Source organism: Leguminivora glycinivorella, chromosome 22 (genome assembly GCF_023078275.1).
Source record: "Leguminivora glycinivorella isolate SPB_JAAS2020 chromosome 22, LegGlyc_1.1, whole genome shotgun sequence".
NCBI lineage: Eukaryota > Metazoa > Arthropoda > Insecta > Lepidoptera > Tortricidae > Leguminivora > Leguminivora glycinivorella.
In genome coordinates, this window is record NC_062992.1 from 9,328,004 (window position 1) to 9,343,602 (window position 15,599).

Below are 15,599 nucleotides of genomic sequence, written 5' to 3' on the forward strand. Positions count from 1 at the left end.
GTCCTTTTTTTAATATATCATACGTACAGTTGAAGTTATCTAGCAAACTACATCTATACTATTGATAGTTTTAAATAGCAAAATAGATTTTTTTTTTTCACAAAAATATATGATATCGAATTTAATTGACAAGAATACAAGCGGAACGTGAATTTTGGCGATTTTTATATTTAATGGCAAGTTATATTTATAATAAATGCAAATACCAATTACAAATAACATTACGTACCTTGAAAATAAGCTAGAACAGTAGCCTACGTACATTTATATCATTAAAGTTTCTACGTTTTTGGCACGATTTGTTTTTTTATTATTTTGTAAATGGTATTTGTAAAACATTTATAAATTATTTGATTTATTGAAACACGCGCTAAATATTCAAATAGTAAACTATAGTCAATAACTGAGACGGTAGATAAGGTTTTAAATACATTTTTAGGGTTCCGTAGCCAAAATGGCAAAAACGGAACCCTTATAGTTTCGTCATGTCCGTCTGTCCGTCTGTCCGTCTGTCCGTCTGTCCGTCTGTCACAGCCGATTTACTCGGAAACTATAAGTACTACAGTGATGAAATTTGATGGGAATATGTGTTGTATGAACCGCTACAAAATTATGACACTAAATAGTAAAAAAAAGAATTGGGGGTGGGGCCCCCCATACATGTAACTGAGGGATGAAAATTTTTTTTTCGATGTACATACCCGTGTGGGGTATCAATGGAAAGGTCTTTTAAAATGATATAAAGTTTTCTAAAAACATTTTTCTTAAAGTGAACGGTTTTTGAGATATCAGCTCTCAAAGTCGTAAAAAGTATGTCCCCCCCCCTCTATTTTTATAACTACGGGGTATAAAATTCTAAAAAAAATAGAGGTGATGCATGCTAATTAACTCTTTCAACGATTTTTGGTTTGATCAAAGTATCTCTTATAGTTTTTGAGATAGGTTGATTTAACTGTAATTTTGGTTAAGTTATTGGTTTATTATATTTGCTGCTACGGAACCCTTTGTGCGCGAGCCCGACTCGCACTTGGCCGGTTTTTTAGTGTTTAAAGATGATAGCCGAAAGCCGATCTCTCCTTAGGGCCAAAGGCCGAAAGCATCCAGGAGGTGAGCCCTTGCTTTGGTCAAGTCCACTGCTGAATTTAACTGACTACCTACCGTCTTAGTTAAAACTTTATACCTTAAAATACCTATTGATGTTTCAACTTGGGATGGATTTTTCCACTTTACATTTTCATAAGATTTTCATACATACATACATACACATTTCGAAAAAGCATCTAGAAGGAAAATTGATAATTATTATTCTCTAATTTTCTAATATCTTATTTAGTGACATTTTTTACTGAAATGGACCACGAAAATGTTGAACAAAAACTAAAAACAATTTTTTTTTGAATGGCAATGTTTACATTCGGTAGGTAAGTTTTTTCCGGCAGAGAAAAGCAATTATAAAAAAGTTAAATCTTTGTTCGACGCTCAACATTTTCATGGTTGTTTTTCTTGAGGCAGTAGCATGGGCATTTATTTAAACTTGATTGCACAATAAAAACAGAATAACGACAGACAAATAACGCGACCACACTACCGCCGCTGGTTGATATTTGACGACTATTTGAATTCGATTTGGCGATATCTTTAAATTACAATAATTCTTTATACAAGTAGTTGAATTAGAAATATTTATCACGAACGACACTCGAATGATTATAAATTAAATATTACTTTCTACATTCATCTAGCGCATGAAAATATAGCAAAATTTCAATTTAATACATTTTTTGTAACATTCCAGCCATTCTCATCTTTGGCACTGACAGATTTCTTTCACAACTTTGTTTCCCAGACGCTTGAATTTAAAAATACTTCACTTAAGTATATAATTTTTAATTAATTATTACCAGCCTCTTTTTAATGGGGATACACGGACAATCATTTTAAATACCTATAAAAAAAGTATAAATTTTAAATAATATTTCTATCTTTGAGATAAAAGAAAAAACAAGCTAATGTTGGATTATATAAAAAAAATGGGTTTATATGAAAGACAAATATGAATACGAAAATAAATGATTATTTAGCAAAAAAAAAATATTAATGTTTTAACTGCCCGTGCCCCATAATGAATTATCAAATACACATAACGCGAAAGATAATACGTAAAGAATATCAATAAAACAAGAATCTACGAATTCTGTGATATAATCATTACATTTGTACCAAATGGGTAACTTGTCTAACATTAGACACCTTAAAAATAACTTTAAATCTGTGTTCCTTAGTGTTTCATGTATTTTTAAATGCGTGAGCTATACTTTAAAATCAGCACCATGTACATCAGAGTAAGAGATAAACCGAATTTAAAGTTTGCTGAATCTAAACCTTAGCCGAATATTCGGTTAAAATCTTACCAAAACGAAAATTCGGCCGCATTATTCAGTTCTAAAGTATCATTTAAATAAACCATTCAAAGGATGACGAATATTCAGCACTCTAGCCGAATAAATCGGCAGCAAAATTTAACGAATATGCTGATCAACAAAAAAATAATATTCCATGAATTTCCAATCAAAAGTAATTAGTTAAATCCAATGCAGTGTGAATGTTTGAATTGGTGCCGTGACCAGGATTTCTATACACTGGGCAATTTTTTGTAATTATCCAGGATATGAAAGCATTGACAGGTAAAACTGCCTATTTTATCCATACATTCCACCAATCTTTAGTTAGGTTAGAAAGGAATGACCTAACAGATCCACTCTCATCTCAGATTTCAGTTAAGTAAACTCAAATTATTGCATATTATCACTCTTAATGTTTGCCTTTGTACCAAACTACGATATAACTTTATAGAAGCTACCCAAGGTACTATTAAATGAGGCATTCCGTTTAAAATGATCCTTATACAGAACACATAATTGTGGAACGCTACAAATGTCTTTAATCGGTGCTCTTTTTTCGTCACACATGCATTTTACTTTTCATTAGTAGTCTTTGGTGGTCAAAACCACTTTTGGTTCTTAAGGGTGTTAATCGCATTTAGAACTCACTCGATAACCACTTTAGAAGCTTCCTGTAGCCGTCTTTTGATGATCGCTAGTAGTTTTTGCGATATCTAGCGTAAGATATCACTCCGCAGTTTTAAGATTGTCACATATAATGTCCACAACTTTTACGTAACAGTTTATTCACAGATTTCCCCTTTTACAGCTCACTTTTCGACATCATTATTTTCTTTGATTCGCAGTTTTAAAAACTTCACATTTTAGGACCACTTTGAAATGTCTTCGCTCTGATCCGTTGATGTCAGGGGTGTCACTTGAAATTTTACATATCACCGTTCATAACACTTGTATTTTTTTTAGTATTTATTTTTTAGGCGGCACAGAACGACATCTTTCTCTCTGATTTGGTGATATTGCGCCTTCAGATTGATTTAGGGGTGTCACTCACAGTTTTTAGTCACTGTTCACGACACTTCATAATCTCCCCTCACAACAGGACCGATTAGCATTCTTCTTTAACCAGCGCTGCGGTTTTTAGGGTTGTCACTTCACCTTAATTAGCTGTATATTTTAAGTCACATATTACACACAGTTTATTTATTGGCTTCTCCCTTCAGCGCCCTCTCTAGGACCGCTTTAGAAGCGATCTCGACGGTGACCGTCTTGCTGATGGTAGCCAGCTGGTCATCTTGCGGCGAGTCCATGGGTTCTGTCAGGATCCGGAGAGAGGAGATCTTGGCCTTTTGGTAGGCTGTTACCGTGTTCATGCCAAGGAATCTGAAAAGAAGGCATATTTTCATTTATGATACTAATATGAAAGGTTTTTATCACATATTTCACACTTAATGTTTCCCACTGGCTATAGAATAAATTCCCTGCCGAGGTTTTTCCTAGGGTCTACATTATGAAGTTCTTCAAAAAAGTTTCATTTATAAACCTGCACTGTACCTACACAGGTTTTTGAGCATTGGTTAACACCTCTGGAAATGGTTTTTAGAGCGCCATCCATACGGTTCTTTGCTACCGATTCGGTATTATAAAACCCTGAAGGCGTTCTTGAAACAAAGCGTCATATGAAGTCGAGAATGACTTGTTTCAAGAACACCTTTGTAGTAGCTTCAGATATGCGTCTACCAGGTGCTGGAATAATCTACCACCACCCCTTCCTGGTTCTAATAATAGTATGAAAGTACTGAAAACTTCAGACGTAATTTCAACCTTCTAATACCCAGGCGTATGTTTGCAGTGTTGCAACTCTTGGTACTAAAAAAGGCCCGAGAATCAAATATTATATGGGAATGAAACCTTCGCCCCTATATTTTCAATCATTTTTAAGTGACTGTCTGACTGACTCGACGATGAATTCGCCAACGTTTAGGAAGGCACGCGTTTTATGAAGGCACGCCTTTATTAGTGCCAAGATTTGGTTGGCCGTCTGTAGAAACCTTACTTTTGAACTACAATGGAATTAAAGAAACTTGCAACTTGCAACACTGGTTGTAGTGGTGCACACATACCGGACAGCAACGTAGCAGACACTCTCACTACTGGTGACGTGGATAACTGCACCGCCACCCAGGCGGCAGCACCAGTGCGCGACCACCACTATGAAAACTATTCTTATTCCAACCTGTAGTTACATACCTCACGGCCACTGTCTCTGTCTCTCAGTATGCACCTAAAGCGGGACGCACTAGTTCTGTATCACATACCTGACAGCAACATAGCAGACAAGCGAAGCCGCGCCGGCGGCGAGCACCCTCACTACTGGCGATGTGGACAGTTGTACGGCCACCCACGCCGCGGCGCCGGCGCCGCACATGCACGCCACACATAGCGCGGTTCGCACCCAGTGTACTACGGTGAATCCACGCTCCCATTCCACCCTGTAATGTAGAAATAATAATTAAATAAATAAACCTTTATTGCTGTTCTACATTTACATAACGTATAAAATATTTATAAATAAATTATAACGTGTTTTTCCTCGTCCGAGCATTGGGTGTTATAATACAGCTTGTCTTTCGACTTTCTAAAGAGCTCCATGTCTCCCTATTTTTTGTCTCATCCATCATAGACTTGCCACTCTTTTGATGTCATGTTCCCAGCATTACCATTGGCTACCTTGGTTCCTTTCACAACCTATTGGGGTCTACAACTGAATAGCACCGAATAGGTAGAAATTTATATTACTCGTTAACGTTATACTAACAATTAGCTTTAAAACCTTCAATAATGTATAAGTACTAACCATTATGGGCCATTTGTTGTTTTAAGTAATAAATTAATTAACTTAAATTAAACAGTAGCGCGTTGATGTCTTTTCTCTAGACAGCAGCGGCACAAGATTCGTCAAATGAAAAAAGTTTGTCTTCTCTTTAAACATGTAATTTCCTGGAAGTGATGAACATCTACGTTTCAACAATAATTAGAATGGGTGAGTGTCTAAACGAAATATAAATTTTACCTGCTGGTCTCTTGAACGATGTAGGGCGTGTTGCACACCTTACATTTTAAGCCGTCAGGTGTCTTGACGCTCTGAAAAACAAAAACATCGCATTAGAGTCAGAGTTACAATACTGTTGATTGAGTAATTTCTCAACGATGATTTTTTTTTAAAGAACCTTTATAAAAATTACATATCGGCCCTGTTCAACGATGATTATTAAAGTAAATTTCCATTTAGAAAGAAAATAGTGTAATAAAATAACTAAGTAATATAGCGCACAAAATCCTTGTGTAAATCTAGATGACCTCCAGAGGCCAGAAGATTATTGCTCAAGCAGACAAATAGCCCTGCTTAGCCTCGAGGTTGACTGGTAGAGAATGCCTTAAAGCATTAAGTCCGCCTTTTTTTACTGCAAGATTTTTCTTTTATGCAATAAAGATTAAATAAATCAATAATAAGTGTCCAAACGTAAAGGCTGAGCGCCAAAGTTCCGAAGCGCTCACGTCCAGAAGATAACAGGTGTCTTCAAATACATAGCAGCGATGAATCCTCGGTTCTGAGCAGTAGGGCACATTAAGCACAGTATAGGCAGCTTTCGAAGTAGGAGGGGGCAGTGGGGGGTTACCTCTCCCAGCCACCGGCTGAGGCAGTCGTGATGCACAGCTGACACGTCGCCAGTGCATCGACACGGGTGTATGAGGGGCTCAGGGCGGGAACTGTCGTAGCAGATCCAGCAGTCGCGAGCGGAGCCAACGCTACCCACTAAAGAGTCGGTTTCGACGTCTTGCTGCAATGAGAAAAGAGTATTATTAGGTTTTCAGTTCAATTGACATGAAATAATGAGGAGGCACACTGACATTTTATCCCACCAGGCGGCGCCTAGGCATGTCACTGCCATTCATATGAGAGAAAGAAAAAATATATCATCTTCTCTCACGTATGAAATTCTTTATCTGTGCAATGGATTAATAAGGTGGCGCCATATGTCATAACCTTTGAGTCTGCCTCCTCCTTATGTTAAGACTATAACATAACAAATTTAAAAGTATGTAAATTGAAGGAGAGTCTAATTTTGGTTGACAAGAAGTGATAGACTCAATGCGTTATCGAGGCGCAAGAAGCGTTTGCTAACTTGGCTAGACAGGCTGACTAAAACAAAAATTAATATAACCTTAAAAAATAATATAACCTTATGTACTCCTACAGTGTTTACCGTTTATATTTAAGAGATCTACTCTTAGTCAATTTCAAAGCCTTTTCGAGTTACTTCCTTAGTAAAAGGAGAGGGTTTTTAGCGTTTACAAAATCCTAAATTACTTACTCAAAGAAGAAACAATATTAGTACAAAATAAGTTAAGAAACAGTGGCCTAAAATTCCCAAACTTACCACCCTCCTCCAAGGTAACGGAAGAACTTCAGAGCGATGGTGCAACAACGAAGTTAGCAACACTCGGACTAACGCCCAACGCCAGCAGCCAATCACGTACGCGATCAGCCGCGCCTTCTGACGCCATGACAGTTCGCCCATATGCGCGCTTAGTACCCACTGGGGAGACATCGAAGGTTAGACAAAATGGCGGCTGGGTTTACAAAATGGCCGCTCGATGACTTCCAATGACTGTCAAAAACGTTTGTAGTATAAATTAGAACATATTTTGATATTTAGCGTCCAATGCCAGAAGCCATAAGCTGCGCCTTCTGTTAGACAAAATGGCGGCTAAGTTCACAAAATGGCCGCTTGAAGACTTTGTAATTTGCTCAAAGTATGACTATCAAAAAGCACGACTGACAAATAAATCATCTGTAAAGATGTAAACATTGACTTTTTAGACGCCATGAAAATGCAAAGAATGCATTTAAAAACATAAAATTTGAGAAGGTAGGTATATGTATGGTCATAAAAAGTTTATGACTTTTATATAAAATTGAAATGTATATCCTTATCGGTGAAATAAAAACTTATGCATGTAATTTGTACCATTTACGATGCAAGTAAACGATACCTCAGCCATTATTGGCATAAAAAATTAATAGTTTAAAAAACACTATAAAACACGCTTTTATAAATGCACGTAAAAGCCAAAAATAAATTATGGATCGTTCAAGTTGTCTCTATTTGTGAGCTGAAGTTTAAAAACTATGTGCTTTTAATTATAATATTTGATTGTAAAAGCGTGGGGCGCTGGAACAGGAAAGACTTTTTGTATAACTTGCTGATAAATCAAATTATGCTATGTTACGGGAAGGAGGTTACACAGATTGACGCGCTAACTGGAGTTGCAGCATCACTAGTAGGTTCTACATTAAACAGTCAAATCAATTTAAAGTCAGTGTTCAAAGTAGGTACCAGTTTGTCGAACTCAGACAAAATATGCGCTAGTAGCGAGGAGAGTCGACAGTCACCGACACTTAGAACGCCGCTTTTTTCCGGTAATCAAAGTACAAATGGGGAAAGTGTCTACAGTGACAGGATGCAGAGTTCTTGTTCGTGGACGAGATATCTTTGGTTCTCTTTGGTAACCCTTAGGCGGCATATGTAAACGTTATGTTCTTATGCAACTTCATTCGCCAGGAAGTTCGGATTAGTATTTGTTTACAAGAAAGTCTTTCCTGTTCCAGCGCCCCACGCTTTTACAATCAAATATTATAATTAAAAGCACATAGTTTTTAAACTTCAGCTCACAAATAGAGACAACTTGAACGATCCATAATTTATTTTTGGCTTTTACGTGCATTTATAAAAGCGTGTTTTATAGTGTTTTTTAAACTATTAATTTATTTTATACTTTTTAGTCATTAATAATGAAATACTTTTAACATTTATACATAAATTTATTTCAAGTAGGCGGATTTTACATGCCATTTGTGGCTTAACGTGTAGGTACTTATTGCTAATTGCTACTTAATAATAACTAGCGGCTACCTTCTTATTACGGTATTACCATAAAAATGTTTATACCTAGTAAGTTATCCGTAAAAGATAGACAATATAGACATGTGCCATCGCGGACTTTTTGAAGACATTAGAGAGACATACTTTCGCCATACATTGTTTTGAAGCTCTCAGCTAGTGGGATTTTGTTTGACTCGATTAGAAAATATTGTCACATTTCAACTAATTCAAACAAAATTTAAGTATTTCTTTTTTGCCGAGCCCCCCTTTATTTGCTCTTAAGGGTCACAGGAAAACCATCACCCAACTTATTTTAAATACAACGTTGATCTTTCTTTTATGCGGAGGCTTCGCCCCCCGAGCCCCCTTTGTTTGCTCTTAAAGGTCACAAGAAAACGCTAACCCAACTTATCTTAAATACTACGTTGATCTTTCTTTCATGTTGGGGGCTTGGCCCCCTGAGCCCCCCTCTGTTTGCTCTGAAAGGTCACAAGAAAACCCTAAACCAACTTATTTTAAATACAACGTTGATCTTTCTTTCATGCGGGGGGCTTCGCCCCCCGAGCGCCCCTTTGTTTGCTCTTAAAGGTCACAAGAAAACGCTAAACCAACTTATTCTAAATACTACCTTGTTCTTTCTTTCATGCGGGGGGCTTCGCCCCCCGAGCCCCCTTTGTTTGCTCTTAAAGGTCACAAGAAAACGCTAACCCAACTTATTCTAAATACTACGTTGATCTTTCTTTCATGCGGGGGCTTGACCCCCGAGCCCCCTTTGTTTGCCCTGAAAGGTCACAAGAAAACCCTAAACCAACTTATTTTAAATACAACGTTGATCTTTCTTTCATGCGGGGGCTTCGCCCCCGAGCCCCTTTGTTTGCTCTTAAAGGTCACAAGAAAACGCTAACCCAACTTATTTTAAATACAACGTTGACCTTTCTTTCATGCGGGGGCTTCGCCCCCGAGCCCCCTTTGTTTGCTCTTAAAGGTCACAAGAAAACGCTAACCCAACTTATTTTAAATACAACGTTGATCTTTCTTTTATGCGGGGGCTTCGCCCCCGAGCCCCCTTTGTTTGCTCTTAAAGGTCACAAGAAAACGCTAACCCAAATTATTTTAAAAACTACGTTAATCTTTCTTTTATGCGGGGGCTTCGCCCCCGAGCCCCCTTTTCGTTACTCTTAAGGGTAACAAGAAAACCCTAACCCAACTTATTTTAAATACAACGTTTATCTTTCTTTTATGCGGGGGCTTCGCCCCCGAGCCCCTTTTCTTTACCCTTAAGGATCACAAGAAAACCTTAACCCAACTTATTCTAAATACTACGTTGTTCTTTCTTTCATGCGGGGGCTTCGCCCCCGAGCCCCCTTTTGTTTGCTCTTAAAGGTCACAAGAAAACGCTAACCCAACTTATCTTAAATACTACGTTGATCTTTCTTTCATGCGGGGGACTTCGCCCCCCGAGCCCCCCTTTGTTTGCTCTTAAAGGTCACAAGAAAACGCTAACCCAACTTATTCTAAATACTACGTTGATCATTCTTTCATGCGGGGGCTTCGCCCCCGAGCCCCCTTTTCTTTACTCTTAAGGATCACAAGAAAACCTTAACCCAACCTATTCTAAATACTACGTTGTTCTTTCTTTCATGCGGGGGCTTCGCCCCCGAGCCCCCTTTGTTTGCTCTGAAAGGTCACAAGAAAACGCTAACCCAACTTATTTTAAATACTACGTTAATCTTTCTTTTATGCGGGGGCTTCGCCCCGAGCCCCCCTTTTCGTTACTCTTAAGGGTAACAAGAAAACCCTAACCCAACTTATTTTAAATACAACGTTTATCTTTCTTTTATGCGGGGGCTTCGCCCCCGAGCCCCCTTTTCTTTACCCTTAAGGATCACAAGAAAACCTTAACCCAACTTATTCTAAATACTACGTTGTTCTTTCTTTCATGCGGGGGCTTCGCCCCCGAGCCCCCCTTTGTTTGCTCTGAAAGGTCACAAGAAAACGCTAACCCAACTTATTTTAAATACTACGTTAATCTTTCTTTTATGCGGGGGGCTTCGCCCCCCGAGCCCCTCTTTTCGTTACTCTTAAGGGTAACAGGAAAACCCCAACCCAACTTATTTTAAATACAACGTTTATCTTTCTTTTATGCGGGGGCTTCGCCCCCCGAGCCCCCCTTTGTTTGCTCTTAGGTCACAAGAAAACGCTAACCCAACTTATCTTAAATACTACGTTGATCTTTCTTTCATGCGGGGGACTTCGCCCCCCGAGCCCCCCTTTGTTTGCTCTTAAAGGTCACAAGAAAACGCTAACCCAACTTATTCTAAATACTACGTTGATCTTTCTTTCATGCGGGGGCTTGACCCCCGAGCCCCCTTTGTTTGCTCTTAAAGGTCACAAGAAAACGCTAACCCAAATTATTTTAAAAACTACGTTAATCTTTCTTTTATGCGGGGGCTTCGCCCCCGAGCCCCTTTTCGTTACTCTTAAGGGTAACAAGAAAACCCTAACCCAACTTATTTTAAATACAACGTTTATCTTTCTTTTATGCGGGGGGCTTCGCCCCCCGAGCCCCCCTTTTCTTTACCCTTAAGGATCACAAGAAAACCTTAACCCAACTTATTCTAAATACTACGTTGTTCTTTCTTTCATGCGGGGGGCTTCGCCCCCCGAGCTCCCCTTTGTTTGCTCTTAAAGGTCACAAGAAAACGCTAACCCAACTTATCTTAAATACTACGTTGATCATTCTTTCATGCGGGGGGCTTCGCCCCCCGAGCCCCCCTTTTCTTTACTCTTAACGATCACAAGAAAACCTTAACCCAACCTATTCTAAATACTACGTTGTTCTTTCTTTCATGCGGGGGCTTCGCCCCCGAGCCCCCTTTGTTTGCTCTGAAAGGTCACAAGAAAACGCTAACCCAACTTATTTTAAATACTACGTTAATCTTTCTTTTATGCGGGGGCTTCGCCCCCGAGCCCCCTTTTCGTTACTCTTAAGGGTAACAAGAAAACCCTAACCCAACTTATTTTAAATACAACGTTTATCTTTCTTTTATGCGGGGGCTTCGCCCCCGAGCCCCTTTTCTTTACCCTTAAGGATCACAAGAAAACCTTAACCCAACTTATTCTAAATGCTACGTTGTTATTTCTTTCATGCGGGGGCTTCGCCCCCCGAGCCCCCCTTTGTTTGCTCTGAAAGGTCACAAGAAAACGCTAACCCAACTTATTTTAAATACTACGTTAATCTTTCTTTTATGCGGGGGGCTTCGCCCCCCGAGCCCCTCTTTTCGTTACTCTTAAGGGTAACAGGAAAACCCCAACCCAACTTATTTTAAATACAACGTTTATCTTTCTTTTATGCGGGGGCTTCGCCCCCGAGCCCCCCTTTGTTTGCTCTTAAAGGTCACAAGAAAACGCTAACCCAACTTATCTTAAATACTACGTTGATCTTTCTTTCATGCGGGGGCTTCGCCCCCGAGCCCCCTTTGTTTGCTCTTAAAGGTCACAAGAAAACGCTAACCCAACTTATTCTAAATACTACGTTGATCTTTCTTTCATGCGGGGGCTTCGCCCCCGAGCCCCCTTTTCTTTACTCTTAAGGATCACAAGAAAACCTTAACCCAACTTATTTTAAATACAACGTTGATCTTTCTTTTATGCGGGGGCTTCGCCCCCGAGCCCCCTTTGTTTGCTCTGAAAGGTCACAAGAAAACGCTAACCCAACTTATTTTAAATACTATGTTGATGTTTCTTTCATGCTTCCCCCTCGAGCCCCCCCTTTTTTCTGTTCATATCTTCCGGCACCATCATCAGGCCTTGAAACCTAATCGTAGTCATAGTTCATTACAAGGCTTTTCTAAGAAGCCCAAAAACAGCTATGATACGATGTTCCATCATGTAGTTCCAGTTCATATCTTCCGGCTCCATCATCAGACCTTGAAACCTAATCGTAGTCAAAGTTCATTACAAGACTTTTCTAAGAAGCCCAAAAACAGCTATGATACTATGTTCCATCATGTAGTTCCAGTTCATATCTTCCGGCTCCATCATCAGACCTTGAAACCTAATCGTAGTCAAAGTTCATTACAAGACTTTTCTAAGAAACCCAAAAACAGCTATGATACGATGTTCCATCATGTAGTTCCAGTTCATATCTTTCGGCTTCATCATCATACCTTGAAACCTAATTATAGTCAAAGTTCATTACAAGACTTTTCTAAGAAACCCAAAAACGGCTATGATACGATGTTCCATCATGTAGTTCCAGTTCATATCTTCCGACTCCATCATCAGATCAGCTCAACAGTACCATATTATTGTATTGTCATCGGAACTACATATAGCTGCCAATTTTCATTACGCTACGACTCCTGGAAGATGGTTAAATTAGCCTCCGCAGATTCCATTACATAGTTAGTTACATACACGACGACCTAATAAAAGCGTGTTAAAAAACATTGCTATAGCGCTTGATTTTCACAAAACGTCGAACAGAAAGCACATAAGCTGAAGACTTCGACGACCCCAAGCAAATAAAATGGACGGGACTCAAACCTTTCACCTATATAAAAAAATGGAAGCAAAAACGGACAGACGAGACCTTTCACCTACATAAAAAAATGGACGCACTAACATTTTACCTATAAAATAAATAAAAAACAAAAAATGTCTGGATGGTGTCCAGATACTCCGAATTGGAGACAATAAAGGCAGACATCAACAAAAAAACCCTGTGCAAAATTGAACAAACATCAGAAGTGGGATGAAACATCAATGAAGAGATTTTAACCGTTATGTTTTTGCCATTATGGCTACTAAAACTATTTAAAAAGAGAACCGATATACTATCTATTAACATTGATATTTGTAACTTTGTATTTGTGCCCGTGTGGTGACGGGTTAAGAATTTCACCACCCCCTTTCTTCCCGTGGGTGTCGCAGAAAGCGACCGTGGGATATGGGTTAAATTATGGTGTAGGCGAGAAGCTGGCACCTGTCACTGCAATGTCACAGTTTAGTTTTCTTTTTGCCAAGAGTGGCACTGAAACTTGAGTAGTTTCATGTGCTGGCTACCCCTTCATGGGATACAGGCGTGATTTAATGTATGTATATTTGTACATTTCTATCCATGATACAAATATCAGTTAGCTATCGAACGGACCCTTCGGATTTTAGACTTATAAATACGGGAATAAGACATGTCAGTGTCCAATTTACGATTACTTCCGATTTCACCCGAACACCGAAGGACCCTTCGAAATCTTACGGGCTGTAGAAAATAAACTAGTGTCATTCCGTTCACCATAACTTAATGAATGTAAAACTTGTGGCTATAACTGACGTTCAATTACATGACTCAATTAACTAACGGTCTCTTGGAGTTACTGTAGGTACATAAACTCGGTCGGGGGCAATCATATAACAATGTTACCATAATAAAGTATCTAGAGAACACAACCATTAAGAAAAATAAATATTACAATCGTATTTTTAATTGGTTATTTGTAAAATTTAACAACGCTAAATAGTTGTCAGGACAATAATAAAGTATGTCAAGCCATTGTCGTCATTAGAAATAGGCCACAAATTTTAAAAATGTACGCGGAAATGTATATAATCTCATAGAATATTTGAATTTAAATAGAATAGAATAGAATATTCGGAAGCACACAGATATTTACACTGACATAAAATAGTAATAAAGTGCCACGAAATGGCCTCACCTCAGCATATCACTGGCGACTTCTAGCGCTGGTCTTCCGGTGAGACCATTAAGTGAGAAAAATCACGGAAGGTAACATACAAAAGAAATATTCTCATCTACGCTTTTTTTTTTAAATATATTCTAAACTTCATAATATCATCATTCGCAGACTCTTACTCTTGTTCAGAATTAAATATACCTAGTCACTATAACATTCAATGACAACGTTTATAGATCAAAATAAAAATAACTCATCTCGATAACATTTTACCAAGACCTCTCACCTTAAACAGTGCAAGCGTTGACTTGAGATGTCATAAACAGCGATAACAGTATTGACAGTAAATATCTTCATACGCGCCTGACGAACGATTATTTATCTAAATTAATGATATCACAGGTCAGTGTGATATTTCCTGTAGTTTCGCAGTTAAGAGACATATTTTGTTGAGATAATCTGAATTGAGAACATTCTACCAACTTTAAATACGTATATTATGTCGTAGAGTGGCGTTATCTTCACAAATAGGTACCTACTTTAAAAATAATAATTAACAGGTAAGCTATAAAAAAGTTTCTATGAAGGCAGGTTATAATTATCCCTGCAACGTAATCTACGTCTAGGTATAGTCAGCTATAATATGTACTAATCGGGACATCTTCCGATGTCCGAAGATGAATCTGAGCAGAATTATGTTCACTTTTACTCCCCACGATAACCATCATATGTTTATATACTTAATCTGTGAGTTACCCACACCGCATTTATACCAGTTATGTTTGGCTTTAATAAGAATGGGATTTCCGGGAATATACCATGAACCTCCCCAATAAAGTTTGAAGAGTTTGAAGTACCTTCAAAAGCGTCCTGATGGTCTTGCAGTGGTGGTTGATGGTACTGCCTGGAGCTTGGGAGACAGCATCATAGCATCCAGAAGGTACTAAGGTTCTACAAGGGATAAACAGTACCTTAGCGTCCTGATGATGTTGTAACAGCTCTTGAAGCTTAGCATCATCAAGCTGCCGCGCCAGCAGGCGGCGAGGGTTCAACAGCCACAGCCGCTCGCACACCAAGTTCCACAAGAAAAAGAGACAGTCATAGCATCCTGATGGTCTTGCAGTGATGGTTGATGGTACTGCCTGGAGCTTGGGAGACAAGACATCATCCAGAAGGTTCCAATGGAAAGGGAAACAGTACCTTAGCGTCTTGGTGATGCTGCAACAGCTCCTGGAGCTTGGCATCATCAAGCTGCCGCGCCAGCAGGCGGCGAGGGTTCAGCAGCCAAAGTCTCTCGGGAGCCATGGAGTTCCACAGGACGCAGGGGAACCATAGCGCGACCCCGATCTCGGCCAGCCGGAACACCAGGTCGTGCCAGTTGCGGGATACCACTGGGACTCTGGAAGAGACAAAATATTGGTATATTTAGGGACAGGCACCCACAAACGCAAACCGTTTCTGAGACAAGAAAGTCCGTTGTGAGTTGTGAAACATAAACCCGAAAGACCAAGATATGTATTAAAAGAAGTGGAATTATGGTCTCCCATAACTTGCTC

The 15,599-nt window shown here is 39.0% G+C and overlaps 1 protein-coding gene across 4 annotated transcripts in view; it reads right to left on the reverse strand.

The window, feature by feature from the left end:
* Nucleotides 1-2,186: 2,186 nt before the first annotated feature.
* LOC125237670 overlaps nt 2,187-15,599 on the reverse strand; it is a 112,941-nt gene continuing 99,528 nt past the window's right edge. For 3 of the 4 annotated variants that reach the window (XM_048144805.1, XM_048144807.1, XM_048144806.1), the window contains exons 9-14: nt 15,244-15,442; nt 6,842-7,000; nt 6,080-6,241; nt 5,473-5,543; nt 4,718-4,891; nt 2,187-3,782 (exon numbers count right to left, since the gene is read on the reverse strand). In XM_048144805.1, the coding sequence (XP_048000762.1) occupies nt 3,599-3,782; nt 4,718-4,891; nt 5,473-5,543; nt 6,080-6,241; nt 6,842-7,000; nt 15,244-15,442 (949 nt within the window). In that variant the 3' untranslated portion in view covers nt 2,187-3,598. The remainder of the gene's footprint in view (nt 3,783-4,717; nt 4,892-5,472; nt 5,544-6,079; nt 6,242-6,841; nt 7,001-15,243; nt 15,443-15,599) is intronic. The other variant, XM_048144808.1, reaches the window with a different exon arrangement.